This window comes from Callospermophilus lateralis, chromosome X (assembly GCF_048772815.1).
Source record: "Callospermophilus lateralis isolate mCalLat2 chromosome X, mCalLat2.hap1, whole genome shotgun sequence".
In the NCBI taxonomy this organism is placed as follows: domain Eukaryota; kingdom Metazoa; phylum Chordata; class Mammalia; order Rodentia; family Sciuridae; genus Callospermophilus; species Callospermophilus lateralis.
In genome coordinates this window covers 25,046,000-25,059,820 of record NC_135325.1, presented here as the reverse complement: position 1 = coordinate 25,059,820, position 13,821 = coordinate 25,046,000, and the positions used below count along the sequence as shown (strand labels likewise).

The following is a 13,821-nucleotide window of genomic DNA, read 5'->3' as shown; positions in this document are numbered from 1 at the left end:
ATGGCTTTGCCTGTAATTTCAGCTACTTGAGAAGCTGATCACAAGTTCAAGATCAGCCTGGGAAATTTAGTGAGACCGTGTCTGAAAATAAAAATAAAAAAACAAGGCTTGGGGATGTAGCTCAGTGGTTCAATCCCAGTCAGTACCCCCCCACACACACACACACACAAAATGATACCCCTCAATACTAAGTGAACAGTTGACTTACTGAAATGAAATATCTTGTTTGTGTGTCTTTTCCAGATTTTCCTCTTTAAGCGGATGTCATTGACAGGTCAGAAAATTATGCAGAATAATAGCGAGCCACTCCCAGAGATAAAACCAATAGGAGATCAAATAGCTTTACAAAGCAATAAGAAAGATGCAAACCAGAACCACATGGGACAAAACCTTCAGGATACTTCACCACCAACTATGGAGGCAAAGTCAAAATCCTGTACAATACTATAAATATACATTTATGTTTTCATGATCACTGAGCACATTCATAATTTATACTTGAAAAAATGGTATGACTTCTGAAGGAGATTTTCTGATAAAAGACTTTTAAAAATATAAGTTAATATGTTTGGATCTGTTTAAATAGTACGACCAGTTTTGATATTTATTTATGTTAATTTTTTAACAGCAGTTTCAAAATATGTGCATCTCAAACTCTTCTTAAAAAGTGTTGTGGCCTTAACTGTTCAGTGTTTCATAAAACAATATATTTTTATATGTGAAAACTGAATTGATATTTCATAATTTTTACTAAACAGGTTTACATCTTTATAATTTCATAAGACAATGTTTGCAATCTTATGACACTAACAGTTTTAATGTATTTGCACTTTTTAAAAACTGAAACAAAATTGTAATGATTTATTTTAATAAACTTTGGTCGGTTCTGCTGTGAAAATGGATGAGTATGAATAAAATTTGGAGGTACATGGAGTTCTCTATTGATCAAATGGAAGCAAAACATCTAATTTTTTAAATATTGAAAGACACAAAATATCTTTACCCCTGAGTAAAGAAAATATTAATGCAACTGTGTTAACATATTTCTGGAGAAACTACTAAGTGTTGAAATTTCTTTGCTTCTCATTCCTTTCTTTAGGGAGGTGATTGAACACCTTTAAAACATTATAGATTATGTGGTGTGATCTGGAGCATTGGACCCTGCCACAGACTGTTAGCTTAAAAGACCCAAACATAGGCAGGCTTGCTCATTTCCAATGTCTCTAGCATTGACAGTGGTAATCAAATTTGGTTCAATGACACAGTGCACTGCCACAAGGATGTGAAGGATAAAGATTTTATGTTTATTCTGATAGAAATATTGCTTTCCTTTCTCACAGGTGCTACTTACTTAATGGCTCAAGCCACCTTCATTTTCCCCATGTAGCTTGTGAATAAAACACTTTGCTCTTTAATCACATTAATCCTTGCCCCATTTAAACAAAGAACAAAACTCTTGTGTTTCATGCACAAAGATTGTAAGAATGTTAATCCAGAGTAGATATGATTTTTAAATCTCAAAGTCTTCTGTGTGAATATTACATTTAGTAGAATTCTAGTTTTATTGAAAGTAAATGCAGTTTTAAAACTCTGGCTATTTACTAGTACAATATTGCAAAAAATACCAAGACAAACTATAAGAGCCAAGTAGAAGTAGGGCTCACAAATGGTACTAAGACATACCATTTGTAGTGTACAATTCTAACATAACCCTAAGGTTCCTACTTGCTGGTGCCACATGCCCTTGAATTATCCTTTTCCTTGGAATATGGATGGGATCATTGAATACAATTGGATGACACTCCCTTGGTTAGGTCACATCATATGGAAAGAGTGAAAGATTTTGAACACATAAGTAAAATTCCTAGTTGATTAATTTTAAGTTAAAGAAAAAAATGCTGGGCTGGGGATGTGGCTCAAGCAGTAGCATGCTCGCCTGGCATGCACAGGGCACTGGGTTCCATCCTCAGCACCACATAAGAATAAAATAAAGATGTTGTATCCACCAAAAACTAAAAAATAAATATTAAAAATTCCCTCTCCCTCCCCCTCTCCTTCTCCCTCTCCCTCTTTTAAAAAAAGAAAAAAGTGTTGATCTAAGGTGGCCCTGACCTAAGTCAGGTGAGCCCCTTCACAAAAGAGACTCTAGAGTTCCAACATAAAAGTAGTCAGTCCTGAAGACATAGCTCAGTGGCAGAGTACTTGCCTAATGCACAAGGCCCTGTGTTTGATACCCAGTACTACAAATAAATAGGTAAAATGTAAGTAAAAATTAAGAGGAAAAGTATTTTAAAAAAGAGAAGTGAGCTGGGTGCAGTGGTGCACACATGTGTCCCTAGTGGCTCAGTAGGGTGATGCAGGAGGATCACAAGTTCAAAGCCAGCCTCAGCAGATTAGTGAGACCCTATCTCAAAATTAAAAGAAAAAAAAGATGTAGGCCAGTGGTAAGGAGTCCTTTGGGTCCACAAATAAAAGAAGGAAATAAATCAAATAGCTGATTTCCAAGGAAAGAAACACTTGGAAGAGGTACATGAGAGAAACCTCACTGAACTGATAAAATAACCCTGCTCTATTGGAGGTTCCTAAAGTAATTTATATTTATAAGGTGGTTTTTTGAGAATCAACATTCAAGTGTCAGTTTTAATGGTGAGAGTAAATGCTTTTACAAAAACTCATAAAAACATACCAACCATGTACCCTTGGACTGTGAATGCTTATATTTCTTTTCTAAATTTGGTTTCCTATCTGGCTTTTACATTGAAGAAATACTACTTCCTATGTGCTAGATGTTATGCCAGAAACTAAGAAAATGGAAAGTCACAGTTATGTGGAAGAAAAATGAAGAATATGGGATATGATTTTAATGATCAGTTGGAGATAATAGGGAAATTTTAAGACCTAAGTTTCTTAATTAGATAGAAAGGAGATTAGTGAATATTAAAACAAAAAAAGTAAGCTAACATATTTGAGAATGCTTTAAAAGAAACATTGATTGAACTAAATATACTAATTTCAAAAATAAAAGTATTTGCCAGACATGGTGGCACACACCTATAATCTTAGTGACTGGGGGGACTAAGGCAGGAGGATCGCAAATTCAAAGCCAGCTTCAGCAACTTAGCAAGACCCTGTCTCAAAATAAAAAAAATAAGGAATGGGGATGTAGCTCAGTGTAAAGCACCCCTGGGTTCAATCCCCAGTACCAATCAATCAATCAGTCAATCAAATAAAACAAATTGCATTTACTGATTACCTTATAACTTTACAAAAAGTTAAATGAATTTTAATACCCAATCTATTCATATTTCTTATCTTTATTCCTCTTTCCTCTCTATAAAGATGTTGCTTCAGACTTTCATTTTTTTTAAAATTTTACTTACCTATTTATTTATATGCAGTGCTAAGGATTAAACCCAGGGTCTCACATGCTAGGCAAGTGCTCTACCACTGAGCCACAACTCCAGCCCCAGACTTTCTTATTAATGTTAATCTGACCTGAAAATAGAGACCATTGATACGAAACTTGGGAGATCATTGACATTGTTCTTATATATTCAGGATCAATGATAAATGGATATTAATTTTTAAAATATCAATAGTCGTAGGATTTTTAAGATCTTATAAAAGATCCTACAAATCCATGTCAAAACATGAAAGATAAAAGAAAAAATTAACAGTCATGAAAGACCCTCCTATGTATGAAGAACAAAATGTATAGTTCTGGGAGGGTGTTATATTAGTTTTCTGGTGCTGCCTTAACAAGGACTGCAAACAGGGTAACTGGAAATAACAGGTACCTATTGTCTCACAGTTCAAGAGGCCAGAAGTCCAAGATCAGGGTGTTGGTGGAGCCATGCTCCCTCTGAAGGTACTAGGGAAGGATCTCCTCCAGGTCTTCTAACTGCCGACAGTCTTGTAGATACATCATTTCAATCTTTTGTCTTCACATGGGGGGTCTGTTGAGAGCCACAGCCGAAGGGGCCCCAGCAAACTTTCAGACTGCCAGCTGATGAGCTGAAGGGGCCCCAGCAAACTTTCAGACTGCCAGCTGATGATTGGCTCACAGCGGCCCCAGCAACATCTAGATGATTGGCTCCTCTGCGGTGAAGCTCATTGGGCTGTTTCCCTGCCCTTTCAGGCCACGGAGCTGCTCATTGGGGGACTTTTTGGCTCCACCCATGCGACCCAGCCAATCGGCCTCAAGAGGAAGAGGATTGTGGGAGGTGTGGAGGCTGGTGGTTGGGGAGTGTGGCTTGTGGGAAGCCGGTGGTGGCAGTTGGGCTCTGAGGGTTTTTTCCTGAGGAGCTGTTTTGTTTGGCTTGTGTGGTTCTAAAAATAAAGTTAGTTTCTTTTGACAAGTGGCTCCTGAATTGTGCCCAGCCAGATTGCGGCATTTGGTGGCTCGCACGGGGAGCGACTGAGGGTAAGTAAACTGTTCGCCCCTAAGGGCAGGGCGAGAGGATGGGTAGCCATTTTCCTCTTTTGTTTTGCTTCACTTTTGTTTTAAGTTGCCTGTACCTGGAGATGTGTAAGATGGAAGAAAAACCGCTCACATCTGAGGAACAGATAGGGAGAAAGGACGGATGGACATTTCAGGAGGATAGAAAGGCTATAATGATTTTCTGTTGTTCCAATTTTGTTTCACTCTGTTTCAGTTTTGTTTGGCGTTATCTTCTTGGGTTGTATTATAGTTATAGTAGAAATATTCAAGTAAAAGAGAAGGTCTCTTGAGCTAGTCAGACAGAGAAAAAAATTCAAGTAAAAAAGGTCTCTCGAGCTAGTCAGACAGAGGAAAAGATTCAAGTAAAAGAGAAGGTCTCTCGAACTAGTCAGAGGAAAAGATTCAAGTAAAAGAGAAGGCCTCTCAAGGTAGTCAGACAGAGAAAGAAAGTGTAAAGCAGAAAAAGCCATCAGGGGGAAAGTTACAAAAGGAGACTGCTACTAACACCTTTCTATCACCAGAGGGCTTAAGTGAACAATAACAGCACCACCTCTACAGGAGACTGCTACTAACACCTTTCTATCACCAGAGGACGTAAGTGTCCAACTGACAAGGCCACCTCCATATGCTGAGAGGCCCCCAACCCCCACAGTTGATAGTTCGGATCCTGAGACAGGATCTCAAGTATTAACATGCCCTGTATTTGAGGTAGGAGGGCAGCAAATTTACCATACTTTAAATTTCAAAACAGTGAAGCAGTAAAAGAGGCTGTAACAACCTATGGTCCTCAAGCACCCTTCACTGTAAGCTTGGTCGAATCCATTACCAACTTGAACATGACGCCAGCAGATTGGGCTAATATGTGTAAAGCTGTGCTAAATGGAGGACAATACCTGTTATGGAAGGTTGCCAATGAGGAATTTTGCAAGGAGACGGCTAGGCGAAATGCAACAGCTGGTTATTCTCAGAGAAATCTAGATATGTTGTTAGGAAAGGGACCTTATGAGGATCAGCAGCAACAAATTGCATATGATCCTGGTATATATTCACAAATTGCTGTAGATGCAGTTAAGGCATGGAAGACTTTACAAGGACATGGAGGTTTACAAGGTCAATTATCTAAGATAATACAAGGAGCTAATGAATCTTACGCTGAATTTGTAGATAGGCTTATTCAAACAGCTACCAGAGTTTTTGGGAATATAGAACAAGCAATGCCATTAATAAAACAACTGGCTTATGACCAAGTGAATCGTTGGTGCAGAGATATCATTAGACCATGGAAACATGAAGATTTAAACACATATATTAAATTATGTAGAGACATTAATGAACAAGAGCAAGTCATGGCAACTGCAGTAAAACAGGCTTTAGATGCCAGAGACATTAATGAACTAGGGCAAATTGTGGCAGCTGCAGTAAAACAGGCTTTAGATGCCAAGCCAAGAACATGCTACAATTGTGAACAAACAGGACATTTTAAAAGGAATTGCCCCATAGGAGGAGGGTTTAACAAAACTAGGTATCAAAGGAGTAGAATACCAGGTATTTGCCCACAATGCCGCAGAGGGAGACATTGGGCTAATGAATGCCATTCTCAAACCACCATAGAGGGTATTCCATTATCAAAAAACGAACAAGGACCAAGTGTTTATCCACAATATCGTGGAGAAAGGCATCGGGCTCCATTGCCAAAAAATGGACAAGGAGGCCCAATGCTCCAGGGCCCAAAACCACAAATATACAGAGCACTGGAGGAACCCATCAGGGTAGTGCCCAGGACACATTGTCCATCAGATCCCTCATCAGACAAACCAGAGGGAGCGCAGGGTTGGACATCTGTGCCTCCGCCAGAGCAGTACTAACTCCAGAGATGGGAGTTCAAATCATTCCCACAGGGGTAAAAGGACCTCTTCCCAAAGGAACAGTAGGCTTATTATTGGGACGCAGCTCTTCTACTCTAAAAGGACTTATGATAAGTCCTGGGGTAATTGATCCCGATTATGAAGGTGAAATAAAAATTATAGCCAGTTCTCCAAACAGTATATCTCTAATTTCACCAGGAGATAGAATAGCACAGTTACTAATAATACCAAGCCTACATGATAAATTTTCCAGTCGTGCTGTAGAAAGAGGTTCCAAGGGATTAGGCTCCACAGGTGTAGATTGGGCTATGCTGTCTTTAAATTTAGATTCTCGCCCCATGCTAAAACTAAATATTCAAGGACATGAATTCAATGGGCTACTGGATACAGGTGCAGACCTTAGCATCATCATCTCTTCAAGAATGGCCAAAACATTGGCCATTACAACAAGCCACTCAAACACTTCTAGGCCTAGGAGTGGCGACTAATCCCCATAGAAGTGCAATGGTATTAGATTGGAAGGATCCTGAAGGATGTGAAGGAACTATACAGCCATATGTATTGGATCATCTTCCTATAAATTTATGGGGACGAGATGTCCTAGATCAATTAGGTTTGACATTAACAAATAACATCAACCAAAATGCACCCACTATTATGACTAGACAAAGTTTTAGGAAAGGAAAAAGATTAGAAAAACAAAAACAAGGTATAGCAGCACCAATACAAATAGATCAAGGAACAGACAGACATGGGTTGGATTTTCAGAAAGGGCCATTGAGACAATAAAAATTACTTGGAAATCAGAAAGACCAGTATGGGTTCCTCAGTGCCCCCTGACTAAAGAAAAGATACAAGCAGCCCATGATCTGGTCAAACAACAATTAGCGGAAGGACATATACAACCTTCTGTATCTCCCCATAATACTCCCATTTTTTGTCATCAAAAAGAAATCTGGTAAATGGAGATTATTGCAAGATTTAAGAGCCATTAATAATGAGATGGTTATTATGGGACCTGCTCAATCGGGGATTCCTCAATTGTCTGCTTTGCCAAAAACTTGGTATGTTTTAGTTATAGATATCAAAGATTGTTTTTTTTTCAATTCCAATTCATCCTGAGGATAGTCCAGGTTTTGCATTTACTCTCCCTGCACTGAATCATGAAGGTGCTGATCAGAGATATGAATGGAAAGTACTCCCGCAAGGGATGACTAACAGCCCAACTATGTGTCAAATTTATGTTAACAAAGCAATCCAGCCACTTAGAAATCAAAATCCTGAACTAAAAATATTTCACTATATGGATGATGTACTATTAGCACACAAAGCTAAAAACACATTGCTAGAATGTAATGCCACACTTACAAACTTATTAAAAAATTATAATCTAGAGATAGCAATAGAAAAAGTACAATTAAATTTTCCAATTAATTATTTAGGAGTTCTATTATCCTCAACCATGGTCCGTCCACCAAAAATTCAAATACGAGTAGATCAACTCAAATCACTTAATGACTTTCAAAAGTTATTAGGAGACATAAATTGGATAAGGCCTTATCTAGGTATACCTACAGGAGAGTTGGGACCTTTATTTGATATCCTAAAAGATCCATCAGATCCAAATTCACCCCGAATGTTAATGCCTGAAGCAAGAAAGGCATTAAAAATCATTGAAACATATATGGAAAATATGAATTTGGATAGAATTGATATGTTTGCCTTTATTATTTATTGTACTACCAACAAAAAATATTCCTACAGGAGTATTTTGGCAAGAAGGTCCATTATTATGGATACATTTATCTTATTCTCCTAATACTATTCTTACTAGGTATCCTGAGGCTGTAGGACAATTAATACTCAAAGGAATAAAAGCAGCAAAGGGAGTGTTTGGAATTTCTCCCAATAAAATTATTACTCCATATACTATGAATCAAATTGATGAGTTAGCTAATGAGTTAAATACTTGGGCAATAATCATGTGCAAATCTAATGTTTCATTTGATAACCACTTACCATCTTATCCTTTATTGTCTTTTTGGTCATCGCATCCTGTAATTTTTCCAAAAATGACAAGAAAAACACCTATCGGGAATGCTCCAAATATATTCACTGATGGATCAAATAATGGTACAGCAGCAATAGTTACACCTGATCAAACTTTTACATTTTTAGTACCCAAACAATCAGCTCAAAAGGTAGAGCTTAATGCAGTATTACAAGCTTTTGTGATGTTTAAAGATTCTGTATTTAATTTATTTTCCGATAGTCAGTATATAGTTAATGCTATAGTATCCCTTAAAGATGCTGGTAGGATTTCCCCTTCCTCTACTGTTTTCTCTTTGCTTTCCACTATACAAAGTCTAATCTGGGACAGAAAAGATCCATTCTTTATAGGACATATCAGGGCACATACAGGATTGCCTGGAGCCCTTAGTTTGGGCAATGATTTAGCAGATAAAACTACACATGACATACATATTTTCTCTACACTAGAAGAAGCTACAAATTTTCATAAAAAGTTCCATGTCAATGCTAATACTTTACAAAAGCGTTTTAAAATAACTAAGGAACAAGGTAGACAAATAATAAAACAATGTCAAAATTGTGTGACCTTTTTACCACAAGTTAATCTTGGAGTCAATCCTAGAGGACTGATACCTAACCATATTTGGCAGATGGACGTCACACACTTGCCAGAATTTGGAAAATTGAAATATTTGCATGTTACAGTTGATACTTCTTCTGGATTTTTGATGGGCTCCCTTCATGCCGGAGAAAAAACTAAAGATTTTATAGCTCATTGCTTACAAAATTTTGCCACTGTGGGCGTTCCAAAACAGTTAAAAACAGATAATGCCCCTGGTTATACTTCTGCCTCTTTTAAACAATTTTGCTCATCATTTGGCATTACTCATATAACAGGAATCCCATACAATCCACAGGGACAAGGCATAGTTGAAAGAGCTCATCAAACTATTAAAGTGTACTTATTAAAGCAAAAAGAAGGAATTGGGAAGGGGTATATATTCCCCAAAGATAAACTTAAAATAACCCTTTTTACTCTAAACTTTTTAAATTTGGATTCATCAGGGCTTAGTGCTGCGGAAAGGCATATGTGTCCAAAAAATGTATATAAGCCCAAGGTACTTTGGAAGGATATTCTAACAGGACAATGGAAAGGTCCTGACCCAGTAATTGTCTGGAGTCGGGGGTCTGTTTGTGTGTTTCCACAGGGAGAACAGCAGCCGATTTGGATTCCAGACAGATTAACTAAAGCGATTTCTACAGACCAAAAAGAAGATGTGATATCCAGAACTCCAGTTTGGTTATTCTTACATCTGCGACAGAACCAGAATGCTTTTTTCAATATCTATTTTATTATTGCCCTTTCCCATATTTTGTTTTTTTGAGCTCATACAGACCTAGGTTAATGTTTTGCTGATCAGTTCTATTTTTTTGACTATAGAGTTTTTAAACATTGCAATGGAGATTTCACCTGTAAAAAGTTATAAGGCCTTTACTATTATGTTATGTGTCATATGTATTATGTGTGCACACTTGTGTTTTGTGTTTGAATGTACGTATGTCCATATGTCATATATGATGAGCGCTCATGAAAAAATGGATCCAAATATATTTTTTTTTATTCACGTGATTTAAATGGTTTAATTTAAATTGGGTAAACAGCTGTTGAGGATTGTTTTAAAATGTGAACAAAAAAGGAGGTTAACAGATCTGTTTGTTTACTTTCACCTTTCCTTTTCATTATATTTAATAATTCTCTTAAAATTGTTAAGAAAATTGTTTTCTTTTAATGCCTTCTGGAATGTTACATAATTTTTTCTTTAGCCATTATTGCCAGAATTCCTATCTTCATCCCAGTGCATGAAGACAAAGATAAAACCAATCTACAGCTTCTGCAATAGCCATCACTGAACTGCTTGCAGAACTTGCCTGGACTATGTATCACTTATATGCATTGTGAACTCGCTTGTATGCATTGTGAACTATCTGTTGGTGCAGCGACTTCTGGTAGTGTTGGAGTATTTATGCTGATGGTGTCATCGGTGGTACAATTTTTCCAAAAGGAGCCGTCAGCTGGCTTGATGTATCTTCCTCCCTTCTGCTTGTCATGATCGTTCAGCTAAAATTTGGGGGCCAACAGAGGTGAGGCAAAGAACCTCACCCCCCCCACTGGTACGAAGACCTCTACACAGGTGTGGCTGTATACTGGACTGGTAGTCAGTGACGGGTAAGATCCAATTACTATGGTACCAACCTAAGACAGGAGGCTGACGCCTTGAGGTCAGCTCATCCGATAACGGGTAAGGACCATATGTACTATTGGACAACCTAAGGCAGGCACGGTCCCTAAGCCACATGCTTGTTGTTTAAACAGAGAGGGGGAGATGTTGAGAGCCACAGCCGAAGGGGCCCCAGCAAACTTTCAGACTGCCAGCTGATGAGCTGAAGGGGTCCCAGCAAACTTTCAGACTGCCAGCTGATGATTGGCTCACAGCGGCCCCAGCAACATCTAGATGATTGGCTCCTCTGCGGTGAAGCTCATTGGGCTGTTTCCCTGCCCTTTCAGGCCACGGAGCTGCTCATTGGGGGACTTTTTGGCTCCACCCATGCAACCCAGCCAATCGGCCTCAAGAGGAAGAGGATTGTGGGAGGTGTGGAGGCTGGTGGTTGGGGAGTGTGGCTTGTGGGAAGCTGGTGGTGGCAGTTGGGCTCTGAGGGTTTTTTCCTGAGGAGCTGTTTTGTTTGGCTTGTGTGGTTCTAAAAATAAAGTTAGTTTCTTTTGACAAGTGGCTCCTGAATTGTGCCCAGCCAGACTGCGGCAGGGGTCTCCCTATGTCTCTCCATATTGTCTTCTATGTGTATCTCTATACATATTTCCCTTTAAAAAAATATTTATTTTTTAGTTGTAGTTGGACACAAAATCTTTATTTCACTTATTTATTTTTATGTGGTGCTGAGGATCGAACCCAGGGTCTCGCACGTGCAAGGCAAGTGCTCTACTGCTGAGCCACAACCTCAGCCTATATATTTTGCTTTTATATAACACCTGTCATATTAGAATTGAACCCACTATAGTTACCTCATTTTAACTTAATTACCTCTGTAAAGACTCTGTTTCTAAATAAGATCACTTTCTGAATTAATTATTGGGGGTGAAGACTTCAGCAAATCTTTTTGGGGGGATGCAGTTCAACCCATAATAGTGCTTCAAGTTGAGAATTCCTGGTCATACAAAATAAACCTCAGTTGTTTATAGTTTAAATGCTTTAAATTCTTACTATTGCTTTCCTAAAATACAGAGCCTCTTGCTAAATCCTGGATCTTTAATGATACATCTCTAATAGAGATATAACTGTGTTGTTGAAACTTGCATTTAATGTGTCACCAGTTACACCAATCAAAGCAGGAATTATAGTGAGGTCACTTTTATTGGGATTCCAGACATAGTGAGCAAGTATTGAAAGTTAAATGATTACCAAATAAATTGACCCAGTTAGGGTTTTAGAGTTGGATGGGGATTTATTTCTTAGAAATTTCTGCACCACACTTTTAAGGTTTAAAAAGTATTCCTCTAAAGCATGTACCATATGGTTCTTTACAGTATAGTTTTACCCTTAGGTTATTATAAATCCATAGAGGGAAAACAAAGTCTTTCCAGAGCAGGAGAGGCTCTGTCTCTTCCAACTGAAGCAGTGAACACCATCAAAAGGGAAAAGTTTGTCCAGCTAGTTTTATAATCACTGGGGCTGGCAATAAGAATGAGAACCCAAGTTCTTGTCAGACCTCTGCCCACAGGAGAATGGAATGGCAATAGAACTAGAGACAAGACTCGCGATAATTACTTTGGAACAGAGCCAGACTGATTTCCTTTATTATACTCATCAACTTAAGAGTTTTTCATCCCACTTTGATTTTATGAGACTATCAAAGTTGAAAATGCTTCCATATTTAAAAATCCCTTTTTCCAGGGCACATAGTTCAAAGATTTTTCATGTGAAGAGTTGAAGGAATGTAGCGAAGATATTTCTGCTGGAAGAAGCTACAATAAAGAGAGAACAGGCTCAATTCTTTAAAAGCTTTGAGTATGTATTTAGATAGTCTTTAAAATGTGCTTTACTTTTTTAAAGATAAAGAATAAGAAATCGGCAGGCTGGGGATGTAGCTAAGTGGTAGATTGCTTGCCTAGTATGTGCAAGGCCCTGAGTTGAATCCCCAGTACTGAAAATAAATAAGAAGTCAGTAAGTGACAAGTTCATAGCCAGCCTCAGCAACTTACCAAGACCCTGTCTCAAAATAAAAAGGACTGGGGATGTAGCTCATTACTAATTATGGAAAACATCAGGAAACATTATCCTAACCTTGAAATAAAAACTACAGCAGGAAAACTTACCTGACCAGGGCAAGCTGCATTCCCATTAGTTTCAACGGCTTCCATTTTCATCTGGTATGGATAATTTGTTTATTACAATAGATGAGATGTTTTGAGGGGTGTAGGTTTGGGGGTTTACCAGGGATTCAACCCATGGGTGCTCTATCACTGAGCTACATCTCCAGTCCTTTTAATGTTTTATTTTGAGAGTGTTGCTAAGTTGCAGAGGCTGGCCTCAAACTTGCGATCCTGCCTCAGCCTCCCTAATTGCTGGGATTACATGTAAGTGCCAATATGCGCAGCTTAGATGAGATATTTTTAGTAGCAATGGACTAGAAAACTGTCTCTAACTTTAAGGAATGTGTAAGTGACAATAAGATACCTTATTTTTACTTAAGAAAAATTTTATATTTTTCAGTGGTAAAAATCTATCCCAAAGTACATCATTTTTTGATACTCTAGAAAACCTTTTGAGATTTCTCAGAAGCAATCTTTCCACCTAATTTGTTGAGAACTTGTAAAAATAGTAGTAAACTACTTTTAAGGATTTTATAGGATTTTTTTCCTGTGGACTGAAAGTTATTACAACAGAAAAAAATTCTGGTATATTTTTAGTCTACAGTTATTTAAAAATCCATGCATAGGAATTTCCAACTTGCCATTATATTTATATTGATTTGTTATTATAATATCTAATTCACTACATATAGCAATTTAAAATCATGACAATTATAAAAAAGTCTAAACCAGTTTGGGAAAAGTTTAAGCATCACATAGATGTTTAAGTTGACTTCCTCAGTAATAATTAGATAATATAAGATTTATAAATTAAAGCTAGAGCCAAGTATGGTGGCACACACTATAATCCCAGCAACTCGGGAGGCGGAGACAGAAGGATTACAAATTTGGGCCCAGGCTCAGCAACTTAGTGAGGCTCTAAGCAACTTAGTGAGACCTTGCCTCTAAATAAAAAAATAAGAAGGGCTGGGGATGTGGCTCAGTGGTAAAGTGCCCCTAGGGTACAGTTCCCAGTTCCAAAAAAGAAAAAGATAAGACATTAAAGCTAGAAAAATTACTCTGTAAAAAATATTTATTAAAATTGATCCATTGGCGCG

General features: G+C 37.9%; 1 protein-coding gene across 1 annotated transcript in view; it reads left to right on the top strand.

The window, feature by feature from the left end:
* The window catches only part of Rpgr (retinitis pigmentosa GTPase regulator), a 49,545-nt gene extending 48,776 nt beyond the window's left edge, over window positions 1-769 (top strand). The window contains exon 17 of the mRNA XM_077106397.1: window positions 244-769. Coding sequence (XP_076962512.1) covers window positions 244-450 — 207 coding nt within the window. The 3' untranslated portion in view covers window positions 451-769. The remainder of the gene's footprint in view (window positions 1-243) is intronic.
* Window positions 770-13,821: the final 13,052 nt, after the last annotated feature.